The sequence below is a fragment of the Sceloporus occidentalis genome, unplaced genomic scaffold (assembly GCF_023333645.1).
Source record: "Sceloporus occidentalis isolate IW3139 unplaced genomic scaffold, rSceOcc1.0.p SCAF_4, whole genome shotgun sequence".
Taxonomy (NCBI): Eukaryota; Metazoa; Chordata; class Lepidosauria; order Squamata; family Phrynosomatidae; genus Sceloporus; species Sceloporus occidentalis.
In genome coordinates, this window is record NW_028316984.1 from 81,159,498 (window position 1) to 81,170,421 (window position 10,924).

Genomic DNA, 10,924 nt, shown 5'->3' on the forward strand with positions numbered 1-10,924 from the left:
GCAAAGTGCTGCAATTTTCACAATGTAAATCGTTAGGGGTGGAGAAGGGAACTCCAGATCTGAATATTCAGTGTTGCATTTGGTGCCCCATTGTTTATCATAGAGTTACACCACAGGTATTCTCCAGATGTCATAAATGACACTTGGGAACTGCAGAAGCTTAGGTAGCAGTGGAAGAAGACAGTTCACTTGCTCGATAGAAGGAGTTTCACTAGCATAAGAATTACACAAGAGGAATGGGGCAGAATCCAAATTCGGTTGTGCAACCACATCCTTTGGGCAGTGTTGAATAGGCATAGTTTGTCTCCTGAATCACCTTTGAACAGTGATCACAAATCGTTGGGCGTGTTTTCTTTTCATGTGGCTTATGAACCATGGGCAAAAGGATTGGAGGAAGAGATAAGAATTTTTCAAATATAGCTTTCCCCAACTCTTGGAGCTTAGTGACCTGCTCGGTGTTGCCCTTCCTTGATTGAGACCAAAGGTGTATTGTGACACCTGCTGGAGACTCCTTTGGGCTGTTTGGAACATGTTTTATGTTCTTTCAGTGCTACTCTCTCCAAAGGTAGTGGGAGGTACTGACTGTTGTCTGCCTGTGCCACCTCTTCCTTCTGCAGTGCAACAAGAAAAGGGCTACAGCAGCCTCCAGGATGAAGCCGTGAAGATCTTTAATTCCCTTCAGGAAATTGAAACAGTGTCTGACCCCATCCCCATTATCCAGGGCATCCTGCAGACCTGTCATGACCTCAGGGCCCTCCGTGATGAGGTTTATTGTCAGCTGATCAAGCAGACCAACCACGTGCCACAGCCCAACAGCTCTGGAAACCTTCACCATTGGCAGCTGATGACCTGCATGAGTTGCACCTTCTTGCCCAGCAGGGGAATCCTCCGTTACCTGAAGTTCCACCTCAGAAGGTAAGAGACATCTTGTTGGACATCTGTGCAAATGTTGCTGCTTCATTACATAATTCCCTTCCTACCCAACAGCTCCAAGTAATTTAGGAATAAGTTTAAATAACCCGAATATACATCTTTGGGAGGTGGGGGGATGGACATCTCATCTTGTATTTACTTCCCCTACATTGAGGAAACACTGATTGATTGATTGATTGATTGATTGATTGATTGATTGATTGATTAGCTTTGTATTCCATGTTTCCTCTAGTGTGTTCAAGGCAGCACACATGGCCCTTCTTCCCACTTTATGTTCACAGCCACCCCCATGAGAAGGTTAGTTAGGTCAGACAACGAATTCTTGGTTCAGTGCAGACTCAGTGTTGTTTTTCCCACATTCATATTCATAACCCAGTGGTTCTCAACCTTTGATCCTCCAGCTGCTTTGAACTTCAATTCCCGGAAACACTAGTCAGCATGGCCCTTGTTGAGGGATTCTGGGAGATGAAATCCAAAATATCTGACAAACCACTCAACTTTTGATAGAGTGTCCCACCTACAACTCTCTTATTAAGCAGCAGCATATATTTTCTTTGGCACTGTAGGTGTAACTATTGTTCACGAAGCAAAATAACTGTAAACGTGCTCTGATGGGAAATTCCTAAATTAGTTTAACGTGTTTCAGTGGTGTGCCATCTCCATAGATGCTTCTGAATGGACTTAACATTTCTTCTGATCTGTGCAAATAATTCTGGGACAAAGATTTGTTTTGCAGCACACTGAAGGATGATAATTTCTTTTGCCTCTCACCCACCCCCACCCACCTTCCACAACCAGAGTAAAAGATATATTTCCAGGCACAGAAACAGACCGGTATTCTCAATTCATAATTGATTCATTGAAGAAGACTAAGAGCAGGGAGTTTGTTCCTTCGCAAGAGGAGATACAAGCCCTCATCACCCGGGAGGAAATGACTACTACAGTTTATTGCCATGGAGGAGGTTCCTGTCAGATCACAATAAATTCCCACACCAGTGCAGGAGAGGTAAGAATAATGGCAGACTTGGCAATGCAAGGCTGTCCAGGATCAATTGGGACTACTTTCAATCATTGCTATATCTGCAGAAGGGGGGAAAGGAGATTTTTACCTTGCTTCTGATTATCTCTGGAGGGGCCTGCACTGAAAATGGAAGGATGTCCCTTCTCTTTCTTTATCCCTTTCTCAGCTCATGTCACACAGGGCCCAGTCTCAGGTCCAGAATAATATTTGTGCAATTGGGTTTCTCTCTGTCCCCCATAGGTAGTAGAGAAGTTGATCCGAGGACTTGCCATGGAGGATAGCCGTAATATGTTTGCTCTGTTTGAACGCAACAAGCACGTGGACAAGGCCATTGAGAGTCGGGTGATTGTAGCTGATGTTTTGGCCAAGTTTGAGAGGTAGATGTTTCACATGAATACTTTTCATACTCATACTGAGTTACCTGGCACTGCTTAAATGAGTAAGCCTTAAAACAGGGATAAGTAAGTTCTGGTGGTCATTTTCCTAGCACTGTGATATTTTGGGGGCTGCACCAGCTCTTTAAACCAGAAGTGAGCAAGTCACTTTCAGATTGGCTTGTTATTGAGGGGTTTTCTGAGAACATTCCAACAAATATTCTGGTCAAACAAAATTTGGTAGTTCTTCTTTTAGAGACAAATTATGCTTCCTGGTGGGTCTTTAAGCCAGGCATCCCTTCAACACACATTTTCTCCCTCTTGCTAAAAAGCTTGTATGTCATTTGGGCCACCATGCATTTTGTGCTTCTATCCTGAACCTGACACAAAGAGAGCATCTCTATGAAAAAACTTTCTGTTCATTAATTTGTTCTGAGAGTGGGGAGGGAGGGGGGTTAATCACTTCTGGCCCTTGGTCTCACTAAAATTGGATTGACATGTTAAGCTATACCAGGAAAACTGCTGAAATTGGAATCCCCGTATTCAATTCTCCCACCACCCCACTACATCCTTTGAGATTACTCACTATATGGCAAAAGTCATCACATTGTCACTTTTCTTGCTCCTTGCCATTGATGCCATCTTGTGTCATATATTCCTAGATATTATGGCAGGAAGCTGCAGGGATGCTGTGCATACTTGTGGCAGGTGTTATGTATAGCATCCCAGCAGTTCTTGGTCTGTAATCAATGTGTCCACCCAATCTTCTCCATCATTTAGACTTGCTGGGTCAGTGGATGAGGAAGAGGATGCACATTGGCAGCTGTATTTTAAACTGTATTGTTTCTTGGATGTCGAAAATGTCCCCAAGGAGGGAGTGGAATTTGCCTTCATGTTTGAGCAGGTAAGCCTTCTGTGGAAGATGTAAGTGAATGTGTGGTGGGAGACTGAATGGGTCAAGTTGGGATGAAGTAAACTTCCCTGCCATGGCATACTTCTGTGAGGAAACCAGAGTTTGTTCATCTTGACTGAGAAAGCAGTTAACACAGTAACTCTGGGAGCCAGAAAACATGCAGGGGTAGCTGTGTTGACCATTTAATAGATTCAAATTTTTGTTTTAGCTCTAGGAGTGTAATTCCAAAATGCAGCAAAAATAGTCTTTTGGAACTCTTTGGCTGAGGAAAGGGGGTTGTGTAGAGTTTAGGTTACAATATATTTTTGAGTCTCCAGTCACATTTGGCTGCCTGATCATAATTTGCACTTAGCTTCTGCACATGAATTGACAGGTTTATTATTGTAGAAACAGGTGCTCTTATGGCATAACTGCAAGTCTTAGCAACAAATAGCCTAGACAAGTGTGAGATGGTCTCAAATAATGGCTACTTTTGACCTTCACAGGCTCATGAAAGTCTCATTAATGGCCACTTCCCAGGCCCTGAGGAGACATTGCAGCACTTGGCAGCCCTGAGGTTACAGTACCTTTATGGGGACTATTCCAAAATCTCCTGGTCCCTTGACAGTGTCTACCCAGTGAAGAGGCTGAAAGCGAAAATACTCCAGTCAACAAAAAGCAGTGGCCCCAGTAGCCATGCTCTAGAGAGAAGGAGGACAAGTTTTCTGGAAGGCACGCTGAAGCGCAGCTTCAAGGCAGGCTCCATGAAGAAGCAAAAGGTGGAAGAGGAGCAGATGGTGGAGATGTGGGTAAAAGAGGAACTGTCGGCAGCTCGGGCCAGCATAGCAGAAAAGTGGAGCAAACTGCAGGGGCTGCTCCAGCATCAGGCCCTGATCGCCTACATGGCCATCATGAAGGAATGGTCGGGCTATGGCTCCACTCTCTTTGATGTTGAGGTGAGAGACTTGCAGTCATCCAGAAGCAAGATGTGGGGCCCTCTCAACTTGGGTCTTAGTATTTAATCATTCTTTCCCAAAATGTTCAAGTGCCTTTATATCAACTGTCTTCGTTGCAAGGATGTGACAATCTCTCCTTTTTTATTTTGTTGTTCTTTCCACCCTCACTTTCTTCCTGTCCCAACTTCCTGCCTTGTAGTGAATTGTGAGACTGTTTTTTTTTCCTCATATGGAAACTCACAAGTGTTTTGGTACATTTTGCTTTTCTTAAACATAGGCCCTTTCCTGTGCATTTGTCCTGTAATGTATACCTTTGTCAGCCTTTGCCCAGTGACTGTAGCATGCCAGTGCATATTTTTCAAAACCAAACGTTTTAATTCACACAAGGAAATTAAAAAAGAATCTCCTGCTAATGGTTTCTTCTTGATGACAGGAAAGCAAAGGATGTGTAGAAACTCTTGTTAACAGCCCAAAGTAGTACCCCAAATTGGTTACATTGGCTGGAATCCTATTGGGCAATTATGAATGTATGATCTAGAGTTATGTACTCATAACTGTTTCATCTTCACAATCCCAGTGGCTTCATAGGGACCGTGAAAATCCCCCTTCCCAGTCCCCACTTACCAGGAAGCAGCTGCTGCGATCAGCAGGGATCTGTTACCCTGTCATTCGGTAAAGAGGTGGCTGACAGTCCCACCCAAGCTCTTGCCCAAGCAGTCCTTGGCACGAGGGGGAATTGCAACAGGAACCCTAGTTCTGGCTGTCACACTGGAGATCACTCACAGGAGGAGTTGGGACCACCTGTCTGCTGCTTCCTGATTAGTGGGAACAGACCCCTGTTGACTTCACTGGCTGCTTCCCAGTAGGTGGAGATTGGGGGGATCGGAACAGGATTTACTGTGTAGCACCAGAGCTATGGAGTTTACACATACATAAATCCCCAACAGGATTCTGGCCATTTATTTTTTTTTAATTGGTTAATATTATGTTTCCCCCATGATCTCTGTTCAGTTGTCCTTACAAGAACCTTGTGATAAGGGTCTGCTATGATAGGGAGATAAAAACAGATTGGGGTTTTAGGGAAGGGAGAAAATGGGAATTTTAGCTGATAGATGACATGCTAAAGAACCAGTGTAATTCAGTAATTACATTGTTGGACTAGGGCTGGAGCTACCCAGGTTCAGAGCCTCACCTAAGCCACAAAGCTTGCTGCAGAAGCCACTCACATTTCTCCTAACAGTTGGCCCAAAACTTTTTGTTGCCTGAGGCAGAACAGCAAATTGTGCCCTTCTCATTTTATATGGTTATCAAAACCAACCAAGTTATTTTGCCAGCTGAGGCATAAAATCCCACAAGCCCCTCTCATCTTCCCCAGGCAGTAAAAATGCAATCATGCACAGATAGCCACTAAAAAACAATCATTACAAGCCAGTAACCTGTCTGCTGTCCTTTCATGATAGCCAAAATCTGAGCTTATGTCACTCTGTTGATAGCACTGGCCCTGCAGCCTGACTGCATTGCTTTGAGGAACAAGGGAGTGGGGAGAGGAAAGGAGGACCAACCAGGTACCTTGTCTTGAGCATGCTGGCTTAAACAACACCTGCCATAATTCTTTCTACACAAGCATACAGAAGCTCTATCCTTTATTTCATCTGGCAACTGTGAGTTGTGGGGTGGTGGAAGGAGGAATCACTTCTACACAACTCATCTACTTGCTTTCAGCCTTTGGCTCAAAATGTGTGTTTTTTCTCAGCTGTGCCTTTTGTTTATTCTCTGCAGTGTAAAGAAGGTGGCTTTCCAAATGACCTCTGGCTCAGTGTCAGTACAGAAAATGTGTCTGTCTATAAACGGGGAGAAGCCAAACCCTTGGAAACTTTCCAGTATGAGCACATTGTCTTCTTTGGGGCTCTCCAGACCAATACCCTCAAGCTGACAGTGGATGAGAGAGAGATGTACTTTGAGACCCCCCAGGTACGTTTCATTGAAGTCTGGTCTACAGCAGGGGTAGGCAGAGTGTAGCCATTCAGATGTCATGGACTGCAGCTTCCAGCAGTCCTAACCAGTAAGCCAGTGGTGATATATGCTGGGAGCTGAAGTTCAATAGCATTGGAAGGACCAGAGATTGTTTGCCTCTTGTCTAGAGAAAAAAAAATGTGTGTGTCTACAGAAAAAAAAAACTGTGTAGTCATCCCTGAAAGACTGCAGTTCAAAATATGCATTGTGTGAGATTTTTAAGAAGATCAGAGTAGCCATGCTGGACCACAGACCCATCTGGTGTAGCACTGTGTTCCTATAGTGGTCAACCAGATGTCTTTGAAGAACCCACAAGCTGAACATGAGCACAGTAGTGGATCTCCTGCTTGTATTCCCAACAACTGATAAACAAAAGCATGTGGTTTCTTATTAGCGGTAATATCAAACTACCATGACTGCTAACTATTGATAGTTTTAACCTCCATGAATTTGTCTCAACTCCTTTTAAAGTCTGATGACGATTACTGCATCTGGGGAACCAAATTCCATTGTATACCTTACACACTATGTGGAATGCTTCCTTTTACCACTAATTGCCCTTGATGAAATCTTTGTACAGTTCTGCTAGCTATTTTGTGCCAGAATGCTTCAGCTTTGTAAAAAGTTGTAGACTTCTCTCTCTCTCTCTCTCTCTCTCTCTCTCTCAACACACACACACACACACACACGGAGTAAGTATATGGTTCATAGAATGCAATAATTGATTCAGCTGCTCCTCTCTTATTTTGCACCTGCGTTGTATTACTGGACTTTAGAGTTGCAAAGAAAACAAATCTAACAAGTTTGAAATCTCCCTGCTATTGCTGTATGAGGCTTTCAGACTTAATGGGCCCTTCCACTAATTCTCTCAGCTATCAGCCCTGCCTTATGATAAGAGTCAACACTTCCTACTGTTCTCCTGCAATGCATGGCAGCTACTGGCCCTGGTACTGATGGGTAAATGTCTCCCTTTCCCATGGAGACCACTGGTTGCTGCTGCCATCTTTTATTGATCATCTCATTTGCCTCCATTCATGCTGAGCTGGCTATCACAAGTCATTTATATTCACCAGCATTGTGTCCCAGTTTGTATACACTGCGTGCTTTCAACTTTTGCCTTTTAATCCCACTGATCCACTGGCAGTTTACTGGTAAAATGGTAGCTTTTTGTCAGACCTGGAACTCCCATAATCCTCCAGGCAGCTTGCTTGTTGGCCATGCTGAGTTAGGAATTCTAAGAGTTTCCTTTTTTAAAAAAATCCCATAGTCCTCTTTTTATATAGCACTGTTAAGGAGTTCCAGTGCTGGAGAAGAGAAGATGGGGAAGAGTGGTTGGAACCTTGGAGGCACACAGTGGCGTCTTGCCTGCCAGTGTCACTCGGTGCGGGACAGATGGGACTAAAATCTGCGCTCACCCCTTTTTCTTCACCACAGTGGTGGCAGCCTCCTCACAAGAAGACCACTGCAGGGAAAGTGGGCTTTGTCCCTGCTTCAGTGGTGGTGGCACCACCTCCTCATAGGAGACGGTCACCACTACCACCATGGGGAACAAGGGCTGGTAGTGCCCAGCTTTGTCCTTCCTTTTGGTGGCAGTGGCCTCCTTGTGAGGTGCCCGCCACTGCTGCGGGGAAGCGGGGGCAAGTGTGCTTGGCCTTGTCCTTTCTTGTGGTGGCGGCAGCAGCTTCTTCGTGAGGACACTGCTCTGGGGAAGCGGGGCCGAATGCACTTGCCTTTGTCCCTCCTCGTCGTGGCGACAAATTCCTTCTGATTCTGATTGGCTCTTGTGGTTTGAAATAAGGCCCAGTGCTCTTCTCATGACCTACTCATCTTATTTTCCCAGGTTGGAGAGATCATTAAAATAATGAAAGCTTACATCAACATGATTGTGAAGAAATGCTGTAGTGTTAGATCAGCTACCAGCCTAGACAGCCATGCAAGTATCTGGACGAGGTGATGAGACCGGGGAAGCTGAACTCAGCCCTTTAGCAGACACAGGTTGCATCCCAGCCAGAATTGTAGCAAATGTTTTTGTAAAAATGGGGAGAAATCCTCCCCTCAACATATTGCCTGAGAGAAGCAAAAAAGGACTGGTGCTGAGCATTCACAGCTGTGGGTTTTGCTCTATAACCAAAATCATAAACATGACAACCATGACAGTCAGCCCAAGGCCTGGGCTTCCTTTGCCCTCACTCTTGTGAGAAACACCAAACAGGGACAACATTGGACCCACCTTTCTCTGCAGGATCCATTTAGACCTTCTGTGCAATAAAAACAGCAGGGAAGAGACTATCTGCCAGGCAAGAATTACATCCTGGACCATACACCAATACAAACTGAAGGTTCCCAATTACTTTGTTGATAAACTCTCTGCTGGCAAAGACTGATGTGACTTCTTTTAGGGGGTCATGTTCCCTCAGGGATGAGCTGCTACTACTACTGAATAGTCATATACTGGGGACCTTTCTGTGGGGGTCATCTTGTTGTCCGTATTACCATCCCTAGGAGATCAAGATTAATGGCAAAAGCTTCCAAATCACGCCAAGTTTCCCATGCTCTCACTACAAAGAGGCTACTTTGGGTTTGTTGTTTGTGGCACATGTCACCGAGGCTTGGAGTTCCTGCAGCTTTGTTCCCAAGGCTGCTTGTGAAATGACATAGGCTTCTGGGGCCTTTGCAGAGGATTGATTTCTCATGGTGCATGTAAAAAACACCTTTTATCTGATCAGTTCAGGGGATGAAATTTGTGGTCAGATTTATGTGTGGTATTCTGTTGTAAGGAACAGAACTCCCTTTTCTTAAGTGACTTCTATGCTGCTGTCTCCAATCTTGGCTCCTTGCAAGAATTTGGATTGTGTGTTTTGTCTTGTTAATCTTTGTTTTCTTACAGATTGTTTTTCTGCACTTTGGTGTCACACTGGAGAAATGGGAAGCACCATGAGGCAATTAACAGTAAAATGCCAATGCAGCCTTTCTCAACTAGGTGCCTACCAGATGTGCTGGACTGCAACTGTCATTAGCTCCATTGGCCATGCTGGCTGGAGGTGATGGGAGTGGTAGTCCTCTGCAGTTAAGACTGGCGGGAGGGCACCAGGTTGGGAAGTCCACCATTGAGTGTTTTGTGTGGTTCAAAGCTCACTAGGGACAATAGGATATTGGCCTATTTTGGTTAGTTTTAAGTTCCAAAAGCCAAAGGAATGAGTTTCTCATATTCTACAGTAAAGGAATGAAATCCCACCCCACCCTCATGAATTAAGTCTATAATTTAGACTAAATATGGACACTTGTTCCTTTGGCTTAATGTATCCTGCTTCTGCTAGACAACAGAAAAGGATAAAGAGCTAAGACTGAAGTATTAAATTCTCAGTCCCTACTGCTCCCCCAACACACCTGTTGAGATTTCTCTAGGCCACTGCCCTTGTGGACTAGGAATTTGCTTTTTAAAATGAAGAATAGCAGACCACATTTCCAGCATCTTGTGTTCTGTGTTCACTGTCCCATTTGGGACGTTGCTTATTGGACAGGGGAGCACACGCATATAAGCCTGAATACAAAGGTAGCAGCATTCCTGACAAACCTGAGGAGAGATTCACAGTGCCTTCTACAGCAAGGGTGAGCAAATGGGACCCTCCAGATGTTGCTGGGGTGCAATTCCAAGCATTCCACATCAGAAGCTCTCTTCCTTGGGCTGATGGTAATTGTAGCCGAGCACCTGGAGGCTACATTTTGGTATCTCTAACTATAGAAAAGGAGTGGGCAATCTGCCATCCCTTCCAACTTTCCTTCAGGCAATGCTAAATTTCAAATGTCTGAACACCCCAATAATCTTTCTTTCACTAGAAATGGTCCTCTACAAGGATTCTCCCACCAGGGAACTTTCCTCCCCACTTATCACTGGAAAATGCAAATATAGGATCACACCTGTCTCAAGCAGCTGCCTGGTGATATGATCATGATCCCTTTCTTTTTACTGAAGCTGAAACACAACTACACCCAAATATCCTGTGCATGTTGTATAATTATATTCCCCATGCAGGACATAAATATCACAGCTCATCTTTCTGTCATTTTGACAGGGAAACGTTGCCTTAAAGAACTGGGTTAAGTCATACCAAGAGCTACTTTTCCAAATTATGGAATTGAAACAGAAGAGACTGATAGAACACAGTCGGTGTTGCCTGTTGGCCCAATATGCTAACCGGAGCTTTCTTAATACACTCCCCTACTTCTCCCTCAAATGCTTGGTCCTGCACTACTACTACATCCTGACTCATGGGTTGCTGCTGGCAGCTTAAACCCAATTGAGAATGTAACTTCCATTCATTATGTTGCAGATTTCCTTCTGTTCTTTTTGTTTTAATTTGTAACTGGCTTTACAAGATTGAGGTTTAATAAATTATTGGATTGCATAACTAATTTCCTTCAGTTCTTCCCTAATAGGTTTGCTTTGTGCTACCCCAAGACTTTTCTGTGGCATTCTCTTTGAGTCTCATAACTTAAAACAAGTGTCTTTTCTGTATTAGTAACTACAGTAAAAAAATGAGAAAGTGGGTGTTTGTAAATATTTACCAGACTTTGAGTCTGGCTAACAAAACTGTGAGCAAGAACTGAGTGACAGGCTCTAAGTCAGTTCCCTTGTGCTGGTGTCAGATCATCTCATAATTTCCTTCCTTTGTAAATATCTGTGTCCCCATGTTGAGGGGAAAAAAGGAGCACCCTACAGAAAAATCAGTTGAAC

General features: G+C 44.2%; 1 protein-coding gene across 5 annotated transcripts in view; it reads left to right on the plus strand.

The window, feature by feature from the left end:
- LOC149314097 (unconventional myosin-X-like) overlaps window positions 1–10,889 on the plus strand; it is a 67,921-nt gene extending 57,032 nt beyond the window's left edge. For all 5 annotated transcript variants that reach the window (XM_089520513.1, XM_089520512.1, XM_089520510.1 and 2 more), the window contains 7 exons: window positions 618–915; window positions 1,732–1,939; window positions 2,195–2,331; window positions 3,109–3,232; window positions 3,727–4,176; window positions 5,956–6,147; window positions 8,030–10,889. In XM_089520513.1, coding sequence (XP_089376639.1) covers window positions 618–915; window positions 1,732–1,939; window positions 2,195–2,331; window positions 3,109–3,232; window positions 3,727–4,176; window positions 5,956–6,147; window positions 8,030–8,143 — 1,523 coding nt within the window. In that variant the 3' untranslated portion in view covers window positions 8,144–10,889. The remainder of the gene's footprint in view (window positions 1–617; window positions 916–1,731; window positions 1,940–2,194; window positions 2,332–3,108; window positions 3,233–3,726; window positions 4,177–5,955; window positions 6,148–8,029) is intronic.
- The last annotated feature ends 35 nt before the right edge of the window (window positions 10,890–10,924 follow it).